This window comes from Semicossyphus pulcher, unplaced genomic scaffold, assembly GCF_022749685.1.
Source record: "Semicossyphus pulcher isolate SPU_LCO1_2020_fin unplaced genomic scaffold, fSemPul1.0.p SCAF_4, whole genome shotgun sequence".
Lineage (NCBI taxonomy): Eukaryota > Metazoa > Chordata > Actinopteri > Labriformes > Labridae > Semicossyphus > Semicossyphus pulcher.
The window spans coordinates 21462376-21474841 of NW_027211715.1; the positions used below are offsets into that span (position 1 = coordinate 21462376).

The 12466-nt window shown below is 41.8% G+C and overlaps 2 protein-coding genes across 2 annotated transcripts in view; one reads left to right on the forward strand and one right to left on the reverse strand.

The window, feature by feature from the left end:
* psmd1 (proteasome 26S subunit, non-ATPase 1) overlaps positions 1 to 12466 on the forward strand; it is a 30466-nt gene that overhangs the window by 7795 nt on the left and 10205 nt on the right. The window contains exon 17 of the mRNA XM_069680260.1: positions 10614 to 10728. Coding sequence (XP_069536361.1) covers positions 10614 to 10728 — 115 coding nt within the window. The remainder of the gene's footprint in view (positions 1 to 10613; positions 10729 to 12466) is intronic.
* On the reverse strand, positions 607 to 6919 carry htr2b (5-hydroxytryptamine (serotonin) receptor 2B, G protein-coupled). Its single transcript, XM_069680074.1, has 4 exons — positions 6506 to 6919; positions 5585 to 6177; positions 3325 to 3525; positions 607 to 2243 (listed from the first exon to the last, which is right to left on the reverse strand). The coding sequence occupies exons 2-4, from the start codon at positions 5847 to 5849 to the stop codon at positions 1288 to 1290; spliced, it is 1422 nt and encodes a 473-aa protein (XP_069536175.1). The 5' UTR covers positions 5850 to 6177; positions 6506 to 6919; the 3' UTR covers positions 607 to 1287.

Here is a 12466-nt window from a genome sequence, read left to right on the forward strand (position 1 = left end):
AGCAATTCAGTTGGCCCTTTCTCCTCCACCCTAATGTCTCAAAGATTACTCCCTCCACTCCTGTAACATGCGGACTTGCACACAATGAAGGCCGCTTTAAGTTCAGACGTCTTTGCTGTTCTTCCAAGATCAACAGTTTCTGTCCGTTAACAATAGACAGAGAGACGGGGTCAGTCTAGACGACAATAAAACGCTGACATACTCCAAACGCGCATACCGAGATCGCAGAGCCTCATCCAAATCTTATGTCTTCTATTGCGGATTAAACCGTGTCTTTGTTTTAACTTTGTTTAATTTTATTTTATTTGAATGTCTGCAGGATTCTTGCTTACAGAAGTCTCAAACTGCAAAACATCACTTCTTAGGCTGTCCCACAGTGTCCTCACTTGCTGCTATTCTGTTATTTCTAGTGTTTATTTGACTGTCCTGTCGGGATTCTGTCGATGCTGGTTCATAAATAAGACATCATGCATGCTGACAGAATTAAATCACATGCACATGTAGATGTCAACAGCATGTCAATAGCCTTGATAGTCAAAATGGATGCAGTTTTTATTCAGGTCAGCAACACAGAAAAAGATTTATTGAACATAATTCAGTTTACATTTCATTTGTTCTTTCGTATTTACAGTCTTTTAATCCAAAACCTTTAAACATATCAAAACATGAAGCTGCAATATACATACAGGAGTGCTTTCCAAAGGTCCAGCATATACAAGAAGTATCATTTCAAGAGTGCAATACATTACATGTCTGCTGCGGTAGAGATTTGAAAGGTAGCAGGAGTAGAAGCTTTTGGTCTGAGATTGTTTACAGCATATTCTGATTTAATAAGAGGCAAGAATCAGCACAGGAATATGTTCTATACTGCGTTCAGAGTTTCCAGGTGATCATCTGGTCTTTGTTCCTCACATTGTTGTCTCGTGGCCAGAACCTTTTGACACTTTCATAGAGGATATCAACCTTTTGTCCTTTCTCTGTTTTGTTGACCTGTTACAGGGCATCGCAAGGTTACAGATTTATTACTCCCCCTGTTTCACTTTAAACTCTCTCGCTGTCTTTTGAGAATTCATATTGTTCGTTTCTGGAATGATGATCTTTGAAAACATTGCCCTCTTTCGCTTTTATAGAAAAAAATGTATTGATGTAAACAAATGGCAGCAGAATCAGGCAGCAACAGGTTCGATTTTGTCTTTGCACTGACATTAAGGGATCTGTCAATCAAATTTTCAATAATTACAGAGATAAAAATGTTTGCACCGAAAATCTGAATATTTTAGAGCGTCCCTACACACAGCTGATATATTCCTCATGCTTATCAGTTTCATTCTCAGTCAGAAGCATCGAGTCCAACACGACACCACTGGGTGGCTGCACAGGCGCTTCCCGGCACCTGAGTGGACTTTGGTAGCTCACTGCTCCGATGCCATTCTTCATTCCCCGCTTCATGAACAGTTTAGAGTTCTCTGCCATGGAAGATCTGAAGGTAATCCGCGTAAGGGTCCGATCCGTAGTTGATGCCCTTTGGTGCCTTCCACTCATTTGACTACTACAGGTCTTGTAATTACAGGTGATGTAACGCGCGAACGCTTCCCTGAACGTTTTGTTGAATAAGGTGTAGACCAACGGGTTGATACCTGATGACACATAACCCACCCAAACAAAGATCTCCATGAGGCGGGAAATCAGATGAGGATCACAGCTGGTGCAAAGAACAGAGGTGATGTTAGTGATGAAGAAAGGGCACCACATGATCACAAACAGGAGGAAGACGATGCCCAGCACCTTAGAGGCACGCTGCTCATTGCTCAGAGTCTGCATTGACTTCTTGCCCATAGTTGACATTCGTCGGAACGATATCTCCTCTCCTGTTGGAGAGTTTGGTCCTCCATTTGGTTTTTCTCGCATCCGGGGAATTCTGCTTTCCAGCATGCTCAGTTCTGCAGCTTCAGCTGGAGTCAAAGACTGCTCCCTTTTAAAAACTGTGGAGACTGTCTGATAGCTAAAGCGCTGAGCCACCTTCGACCTGAGCAAATAAACCTTTTTGCGCAAAACTTGCACAGTAAGTAAGTAGATGACCATCATGATGGTCAGAGGGATGAAGAATGCAACCAACGAGCCAAACATGATGAACTCCCGGAAGGTGTCCGTTTTCAGCAGGCACGTGTGGTTACCGTTGAAGGTGATGTTGTTGGGATGATGTTGGTTCTTAAGCCCATTAATTGGGATCGGGATCGCAATACCTGGAAAAATGACAGTTAATGTTAGAAAACATTTTTTCAAATTCAACACCAACTACAGAAGTGGTTCCTTTTATATCTCGGGAAAGACTTTTAAATTGTCGTATTTAATGAGGATGTTTGGTGGTAGGAGAAAAAGTTAGGATGGTTTCAAGAATAACAAGGCAGGTTCTGATTGCATTTCCTCTTCACCCATGGCCTGCCATGATCCCTCTTAAACTGAGCTCCAGTATACAGTTACTTTAAAACCTCTGCCTTCAGCAGAGTTAAGTGCTGTTTGCTTCCTTCCAAATGATCTTCTGGCTTTGATCACGAAATGAAGCTCAAATGAAATCAAACCCCTCAGGCAAACAGACCGTGCTTCAAGTGGTCTGAGTACCGGACACACATAATAACCTAATGTGTATTTTTAGTTTCTTATTTTACAGTCTCATACGAGATATTTGGATGATGATTGCAAAATAATTTCCAACTGAGGCGGAGTTACAAGCAGCTACACAAACAGTGCTTTCTATGCCTCAGACTTGCATCCTTTTAACCGTGAAGCATCTTTTTACCGAAGTAGTTCATGATAGACATTAGCCATGAAAAGAAAAGGCCTTTTAGTGACGGTATTTAAACTTAATGGAACAAGCCTGTAATAAACACTATTTAAGCTGTTGCCCATGAGCTCCTTACTTAGTAAGGTTTTTAGTCAGACTCGGAGGTAATCATGTTTTGCTAGCTTTGGCACCTTATCAGCTAAAGCAACAGCGCAGTGAGCCAAGCATGCATGAGCCACATTGCTCTTCAGACAAACTCATGACTGATTTTGGTTGTCCCCAAGTCAGAGGAAATCTTTGACGTCTCTGAAGTGTGACACTGCTGTCTCACCCTCTCAACCCCTCTCTTCTCCTTCCCAAATACACTGTAGCAAACAGTTTGCTGTTAATAAAAGTGTCCTCAAATAAATCAGGTGTGCAGGAGATACAGTATAATGTCAATGAATCCAAACTGTTTCTGATGAATAACTTTTTATTAAAGTTCACAAGGCTTAATATCCATTTTAAAATGTGTGATAAGGTGAAGCATTGGTAATGCTTACCAATAGATATGATCCACACCAGTGCAATTTTCACCATTGCTTTGGCTCTAGATTTGTACTGGCTGTGTTGGATTGGCTTCTTGATGGCGACGTAGCGATCCAGGGAGATGGCACAGAGGTGCATGATGGATGCTGTAGAAAACAGCACATCGAGGAACAGCCAAATGGGGCAGAGGGCCTCCGGGAAAGGCCAGTCATAGTCTAAGGAGAACATGAGAAGGAAATTAGTCCAGTAAGATGATGAGTGATGTACAAATTAGGAGCAACAGATTATCCGTGTTAGTGGCTCTGCAATAAGTAACTCGTTACACTGCAGTCATTTGGAATAACGGGTAAAGAACGGGTCGGGTAGATGGACCACAGTGGCAGCCGATTAAAAGTATCGCTCGTGCAAAAGATTGGTGTTTGTTTATCTCTGTGAGGAACGGCCTTACTGGAAAAATCTGGGTTCACTGACTGTTTATGGAGCTGAAAGCTCTTTATGAAGATGTGCTGGAGACTTCGCTCCACAGTAGAGTTTATTTTCAGTTCCAGGCAAAAAATTGGCAAGTAATTTTTCTGGCTATTGTCCTCCACACATCAACACTGCAAAAAACTGTTGTTGGAAATATTCCTTTAGTTAATTTCTTTTTGTTAAACCTTCTTCTGCTTTCACCATGTTCTTGTCACACTTGAGGGAAATTTTGAGTCATAGTTTTTCTGAGGTTTCCTCTGGCAGACTTTTTCATTAACAAATACTTAATTCCTTCTTAAAGTTGGCCCTCTGTACCTGTTTGCTGAAGTGTTCAACACCGCGCAAAATTCAATAAACAGTGCAACTTACAAGTAGCTGCATAAGGGAACATGGTTTGAATGTGTTAAGTCTTATAGTAATCAGCAGAATTAACACTTAGACTTATGGGCCTTTGTAAAGGGCTGCCCAGAGCTTGTTTGTCATAGAAATGTAAGATCTTTGTCAATTGAACAGCCAAGTTTGTTTTAATTTTATAGTCTTGTGTTAAATCGATATTTTAAAGGTTTTTTGAAAGGAAGCCCTTTTAAGTTATGAAATGTTTAACTTCCACAGAGATGTCTATGTATCGAAAACATTCTTAATACTGTGGTATCTTTTTTAAATGGTTCTTTGCATATTTTTTCTTTTTTTGTAGCTTGTGGTTATCAACCAAAAATCCTTTTCATATAAGCATACAGCACCTTGCATAGTACATTAAAATCCTCAGACCTACAGCTCGTTAAAAAAAGGAGAATAAAAATAGTGGAAAGTGGATAATTTATTTGGCTTGTCGAGGAAACCTCAGTCAGTCTAATCATCTGGTTCTCAAATCAAACCTTAATAGGTTTATGTCACGCAGTACTATATTTTAAGTTTACAACAGTGCGTATTCACACGGTTTATTCTTTAAACAAGCAGATCTTTAACATTTTTCAAGGTTTCTCCTGTTTGCCTTGAATTCATCTGTCGGGCAGATGTGGAAAATGACTGGCAGTCCTTACAAGTGTAACTGTAATCCACTTCAGTTGCTCTTTTGGTTCTACATTGAAGTTCTACAGAGATGTGTGTACTCTCTTCAATGTGGAAGCTGTGGTTTTATGTAAATCCATATCGCTGCCAGCCTAGTGGTATTGGCTTTTTCTTGTCTTTAAAGATATTTTTATACTCGATTAAACGGACAACATGTGTTATGCATTGTAACTTAAGAAAGCAGCACCTGTGACCATGGTGACTTGTGCAGGCCTTTAAGTTGTCTTCCAGTAAAATATACAGAGAGCCCTTTATTTTGTATTTGCAGTAAGACAAAGACAATATGCAGCTACATTCACACAGTACTGTGACTACTTTACTTACTTTCAATTATGCCCATTGGTAATAATCCCCTAAACCTCAAGGTCGGAAACCAGTTCTACAACCGCTTCATAGCACTGCCAGAGGAAGTAGGATGTTTATTGTCAACCATCTCGTTATATTTCATCGGGAATAATTTGTTTAGAGATAATCACGATTTTATCTCGTGTTTACAAACTATTTTTATCCCCCTTTGCTGCATGTCGGCATGTTTTTCTTTCTAGATAATGAAGGCTAATAAAGGACACAGAAACTTGCATGCTCTTAAGCTCACTTTAAAACATGTTGTCTTAGTATTTCTGAGAAGTGGTTTAACGGGTTTTATAGATCTCAAAGTCAAGGAACTAGAGGAAAGTATTTATTGCTTTATTTTCCACAGGCTTGTTTCAGAGACATAAGGCCACTGATTAAACTTACTGTAGAGGATAGTGACGAGGGCAATGGGCATCACAAGGAGTCCCACCAACAGATCAGCCATAGCAAGCGACATCAGAAAGTAGTTGGTGGCGTTCTGCAGCTTCCTTTCAAGCGACACGGCCAGAATGACCAGGATGTTCCCTCCGATAGTGGGGATGATGACCATGACGATAAGCAGGGCGGCCCATTTCAGCTGAAGCCCGGGCACCTCTTCTGGCTGTGAGCTGTTCGCCTGGAGAGGAGCCGCCGGGACTGCTTGAGACATGGTGCTGCAGAGCTTACAGCAGGCCTTGGCGTGGGTCGGCGCTCTGATCTTTCTGGTGTTGGACACTCGGTCAGCATGGTCACTGGGTCCCACAGGCAAGGACGCAGGGTAGGACTGGTCAGTGCACAGGATGCCTCATCCTTTTGTGCAGAGTAGAAACCCAAACGTAATAGCTGAGAAACAGAGGATCCACTGCTTTTTGGGGGGCAAAAATGAGAAATTCCAATGCTGGCAATAATCCCAACACGATTAGTAATTCCACTGGGAGATGTTAGCAGGGGTCCTCACTTTCCAGGGGGATGGATCCTCTTGTCATCCACTGCATCCACTTAGAAGAAGAAACAGATTTGTTAAAGATAACCCTTGCTTAATTTTGTCTGAATGAAGGCATGATAATGAGAACTTTATCGTAACAAAGACATTTACAAAGCTAGAAAAGATAAACTTTATATTCTTACACACTGTGTTTGTACTTTTAAAAGGATTTAATGATCTGCTCCAGGAGGTTTAAGATGAAACGTATATGATTTGTTTCACTCTTTATAGTCTAAACGTAGACTATTAGCTCTACAAAGATGAACACTCCTATAGATGAGAAATAGATAGGAAAAAACAGTTTTAATAAGCTTAATCCAGATTTTGCTGAAGTTTCTTACCTGCTCCAGAAGGCAGCGTCTGTTGAACATTTAAGATCCTCGTTTACGTTTCAACTCTTGGAGAATTTTTCCATGCCGCCACGTCTCAACTTCCATAAACACTAAAGCAGTGTTTTGTGCAAGGAGAACAGCGCAGCTCGTTGCCCAATGCGTTTAAATCTTTGCACACGTCCATAGTTTAATATATCTTTGCATTTCCTCCCTGCCCAAATAAGAATGTGACAGAGAAAGGCTTCCGTCAGTGGCCCGACTTAAATCTGTCTCTGGCTGAAGCAGTCCATGATGTGGAATTTGTTTTGCTTCCACATGTTGGAGGAACCCCCAGTCTTGCTTCGCATCACGTACGGTGATCACAGGTTTAAAACTTTCAGATGTTGTGGCTCCTGCGCCTCTCTCCCATTCCCACCCGCTGCCTCTCGCTCACAGCCTGGGATCCCACTCTCACACTCGCGCTCTCTCCCCGTCCTGTTCACGCTCTCACTTCTCCCCTCCCTCCCCTCCGTCTTGCCCGTGAGTCAGACTCTGTACAAAACAGATGAATGTCTTCATGCTGGCAACATGCCAGCGGTTCTGGGAGGTAATTTCCCTCAACACAGCCGTCCCACTGTTTATATTTGTCACTTTCTGTTCTCCCCTCCATACGAAGTCGTTAGAGGTGGGGGATGCAGTCGTAGTGTATGGGGTGAAGCCTTCCGTGTGGTATGGTGCTGGAAAAAATTGCACTTATACCCCACAGAGACTGTCTCTCAAATGCAATCCTATTTTCTTCTACATAATTAAGTTTGAAATTCAGAGCAAATTTGTTTTTTCCTTTTTAATGTCAGTGACTCAACAAGTCAGAATGTGTTTTCTCTCAGCGTGCACTCATTGTTTTGCTTGATGAAATTGAGAGACGTAGAAATAAGCAAAGCGCAGCGTTTACAGTAACCAGAGGATGGTGAGTGATTCTTCTCTTCACAAGAAAATGTGAGAAATGCAGCCGGTAATCCCCCTCTTGGATCTCCTGTAACCTGTCAGACTTCTGTAAAGAGAGAAACATGCTCGCTCCCTCGTTCACTTTGGGTGCCAATACCATAATAAGATATTCTCCTTTATGGGTAACCGTTATTCTTCTTAAACGGGTTAAAAGTTAATTGATGAAAACGAAATGTTATGACTATAACTTCAGTTCCCTGAAGGAGAGGAATGAGGTACAACACGTATAGTAGGGCGTGATATATCCCATACATGTGTTGTACCAACTGAAAGGGAACTAGTGGGAAAGTCTAACATGAGATCTTAATTTTTTTGTTATATAAAGAACAGCTGAATGTGTGTTTTACGCTAACGTCTGCTGTCAACACATCAAATGCATCTCTCATGTGCACATTTTTTGAATGATATTTAATCTTGCTGGCTCAGATTGCAACCTCAGTCTTCAGATGAAATCATTTCACACTTTTAAGCTGTTGTTGGAACTAGAGATAGACCGATATGGTTTTTTCAGGGCCGATACCGATTATTAGTAGTCAAGGAGGCCAATAACCGATATTTGGAGCAGATATTCATTTGCAGTAAAAGTGAAAATATTGGCGTCAAAATTTTGAATAATACAAACTCCAACACTTAACTTTGTTTAAATGCCTTTAAGCATATGTTTATTAAACAAACAAACAAAAAGCGCAGGGAGTTCCCAGGGTCAGCAGCATCTCTTATAAAGTTAACTGAAAATTTAAATAAATAAATAAATAACTTCCTGAAGTTTTATTAAGTAAATAAAACAAAGTTAAATAAAATTAGCAAAGAAATGAACTTTTTCTCCTCTCCGCCGTGTGTGTGAGCACTCTGCACTCTTATCGGCCGTCGGATAAAAAACAAAAAACAACAACAAAAAAAAGGCCAATGCCGATATGTGCCAAAATGCCGAATATCGGCGCGGATAATCGGCCCGGCCGATAATCGGTCGATCCCTAGTTGGAACCAGGAGTTATAGTACCAGTTAGACTTTTTAAGTATTAGATCGCATTGTCATTTTGGCAATATGCAAATTTGCCCTATAAGGGCACCGGTTAAGCTCAGCGGTAAAATCGGTGGCCCGTGTACAGAGGTTATGGTCCTTGATGCAGCAGCCTTGGATTCTAGTCCCGCATTCCCCAATTCTCTCTTCCCTTGTTTACGACACTATCCACAGTCCTCTCTATAATAAGGGCATAAAAGGCCCTTTCCTAGATATTGGTGTGTTTCTATTATTTAGTTTAAGTAAAAGCCATGCAGCATCTTGGCTGGTTAACATTGTCCAGGTCCTTTCATAATGCATTTGAATGACTGACAGTAACAGACAGGAAGCAAATAAATGAGATCTGCTATCTTACAGTGCAAATGCATTTGTAACTGTTACAGTCACATTTCATGTGGCAAAATCCAGCCATAAATAGTTTAGCTCTGCTGTGTCCCTACTTTCCCTGCTTCTTTCACTGACCTTTCAGTGTGTGTGTGACTTCCCAGAGCATCGCCCGGGACCTGCAGACAGAGGGAGTTATTAAGTTGCAGCTGTATCAGCCTCTTGTCACTCGCATCGTAACAAATGTGCTGCCTGCACATATGGTCGTACAGTACATTAACCAGTCAGGTAGAGGCCTTGAACATGTTCATTTCCCTTAAGAAAATATTTATAATTTGGCACGTTTCGGCCATAAAGTCTTTAACACACGGGTCCAAATACAGGAGCAACACTGTGCACTGCTGAAGGGTTAATTGTCTTCAGGTCGGGATAGATGAGCTGGTCATCATAGCTAGAGGAAACGTGTGCCTCAAACTACCAGAATCGACTAAACTCTACCCCTGTGGGTGAGATTGAAAAGTGATCTCCCAATGATTGCCATTTAAGATCTTGATAATCCTCATGTAGTGTTTGAGCTCAGCTTCTAATTCCATACAGGCAAGCAGAGATTAAGTGTTTAGAACAAGCCGCTGTATCGATGCACAGGACTACACACAAAACCCAGAGAAGCTTAAACTTATTTAGACATCATTTTTAGGACTTTGTTGTGGCTATTTATTGGCTCAAATTAAATGGACGTCTCACCTTTCTGTTTCCCCTCCTTATTGTTCATAGGGAACATTTAGTTACTGTTAACGGTGTGTTGAATGAAGACAGGGACAAAGATATCTTGGCCGCCATCTATATTTTCATCCGGTATCGAAGGGTCAAGGTCGTGTAGCTGTAGCTCTCACAATAACGCAATTCGTTTTTTCACTTTATCTGGTTTCTGTTTTGTGTGCTTAAGTAAACTCGGTTATCTTTGCTAAAAGTTTGTTCATGTTGCTCATGACCTGACAAATGTATTGAGCAACTTGTTATTATTTTAACCAGCTGTTTTCATAAGCGGAGGGTAAAGCACAGCTAGGTTTTATCCAGACCTTTTTGTTCTGTTTAAGAAACGCCTGCTTCCTCTTCAGCGTCAGTGAAGTGTTGTTTGTTTGTACACGTTGACTTTGTAACAACAACTGTCCAAACTACTGAGATTCATGCTGCTAGTTGTCGACTTGACTGAGCCTGCGAGGACTCTGGACTTTATTTTCTTTCCTTATTTACTCCAAACAGCCTTCTGAGGCCAGTCACTTGATGACTCACACCCTCATAACCAGACTCTGCATTAGTGTTTGTCACCTTCGCTGTGCCTTTATGCGTCACGAACTGATTAAAGAGTATTTAATTGTGACTAAAGGGCAAACAAAAGCACCGTTTAATTGTGAGGAAGTGTTTAAGCTCTCTCATTTAGGCCCAATCAGGTACACTTGAGGTCTCTTTTCTCGGTTACCCTTTGACTCATATTTTTCTCATGTAGTTAACATTACATGAAGTGGAAAGGTCTTTTGTAGATTTCTGTTTATCATCGGTTAAGCCAGTTTTTCTTTCTGCACCAAGAACATAAACTTGACTATTTAAATAGAATCAAAACTGTTGTTTTTTGTTGTAATGACCAAGTTAGAAAACTGATGTACATCCTGTCTTTGCACATATGAATTAACATCCCCTTAAAATTCGGTCCACATGCCAACCATTGTGGAGTGGAGGACATCAACTTCGTAACTCACTCTTCAATTGTCTCTTCCTCTGTCTCTTCAGGACCCCTGAGCAGTGTCCCAGTGTGGTGTCTCTTTTGTCGGAGAGCTACAACCCTCATGTGCGTTGCGGGGCTGCCATGGCTCTGGGCATCTGCTGTGCTGGGACGGGCAACAAGGTGAGTGCTGGCCCTCCTTTATTTACCTTAACCGGGTCCTTCCTCTTGTGTTATGGTGCATGTAGTCATCAAAATCAGGCTATAAATGAAAGTAAATGCATTGTTTCAAAATAAAAGCATGGCAGTATGCGTATTAATTTTGCCATCGCAGCTGAGGCTGGTGACAAGGAAAGCTAAGCTAGCATGTTTTTAAACACAAAGGCAGCATTAGCCTCGCTGCGCTCATTGATCACACTAGCTTTATTTGTGTCTTGGCCCAATACTGTATGTCTGTCGCTGATTCAAAGACTATGTGGCACAAAGGGTTTCCCTCAAAGCAGCCTTTTGATGGCAACCAGCTGAAATCAATTTATGGAATGGCTGTAATCTTGTAGCTCATAACGCTCACCTTTAGCATGATCTCACATCCAGTTCCCGAGTTGTCTCACAGTGCAGCCTGATCAGTCTCAGATGGCAGGAAGAGCCATGATTCATTGCATCCTGAGCCTGGAAGTACCAAAGTGTCTCTTTGGACACGATCAGGCCGAGGCAATGCTCTGGGGCTGTCCTGCTCTCAAACCGCGCTGCTTGGTTTTTCCAGGATGGAACCTCGAACACATTAGGTCCTTAGTGAGAGTAATTATGTTGTGGCAAGAGAAGTGGGTCACCTATTTAGACAGAGAGCATTCCTGTGCCATCGTTTATACACCTTGGGCTTTGTTTATTTTTCCTGGACGAGTCTTCTTGATCTGTTTTTATATGTAACAGACAAAACGGCACAGCGAGGCTGTTCTGCACTTTCTGTTCTTTTTATGCCGAGTTTGTGCCAAAATAAAACTATTAAATACAGATCAGCTTGTTTTGTGAATTGGATAGAAGCATCGTTCACCGAGAAACATGTGTTCAAAGCTAATGTCAAACAGCAGCCTGACTCACAAGAGCCCGTCACATTACTGTCATTTGATACAGTTTTATGAATGTGTATGAACATGGAAATCATGTCGTGGTTAAGTGTGTTGTACTGTTTGAATTTATTTACACAAGAGTCTTGGCAGTTTTCAGAACCGCTGAATTGAAGCTGATTTAAACCTTAACTCATAGCGAGGTACCAGCTTGAAGGAAAACCACTGCACATGGATTAAGAGGATCTTAAGCAACAGCTTTATGTGTCGACCTGCTCTGCTGATTGGGCCTGACAGTAAATACCCTCAATTAAACTCCCCGACAGCCTATCAGGAACAGGATGTGGTCGGCTGGTGTTGGCTTTACACGCTGACTTCTCATCCCAGAACACGGCTGTCTCGGCCAGCTGAGCCCAGAGCACTGATGAAACATGGTTTATTTTACCTCCACTGTCATCATCCTAGTTTGTTTCTCTTTCCCCGGCAGCGCTGACACCTCCCCATCCCCCCCCACCCCCGAGTCTGCTGGTGTGAGTTTCAGCCATTAGTGCTCAGCTAAGATCAGAGCAGAGAGCAGGAATAAGAGGAGGAAGCAGTCGGTCCTCCCTCAGATTTTACATTCAAATCATTTACTGTCATGAGAGGAAACTGAGGACGGCAGGGCTTGTCAGGACTGTTACTCAGTTGTTCTGGGCAACCAGATATGGATGGCACTAATGTCATTAATTTGTGTGGTCTGGCTGCCTCTGTTGATAATCCCTCTTCCTGTAATTCACCAAATGACAGCGTCCTTGTTGAACTGATCAGCTCTATAGGGAATGGCGTTATGTAAAATGTGTTTGGATGAAAAATCTAAA

Excerpts from the sequence above, each read along its gene's own strand:
- htr2b (XM_069680074.1), bottom strand. The coding sequence starts at position 5,849 with ATGTCTCAAGCAGTCCCGGCGGCTCCTCTCCAGGCGAACAGCTCACAG. Across the intron at positions 3,526-5,584 it reads CCTCGTCACTATCCTCTACA|ACTATGACTGGCCTTTCCCG; the intron begins GTAAGTTTAATC and ends TGTTCTCCTTAG. Across the intron at positions 2,244-3,324 it reads GGTGTGGATCATATCTATTG|GTATTGCGATCCCGATCCCA; the intron begins GTAAGCATTACC and ends TCATTTTTCCAG.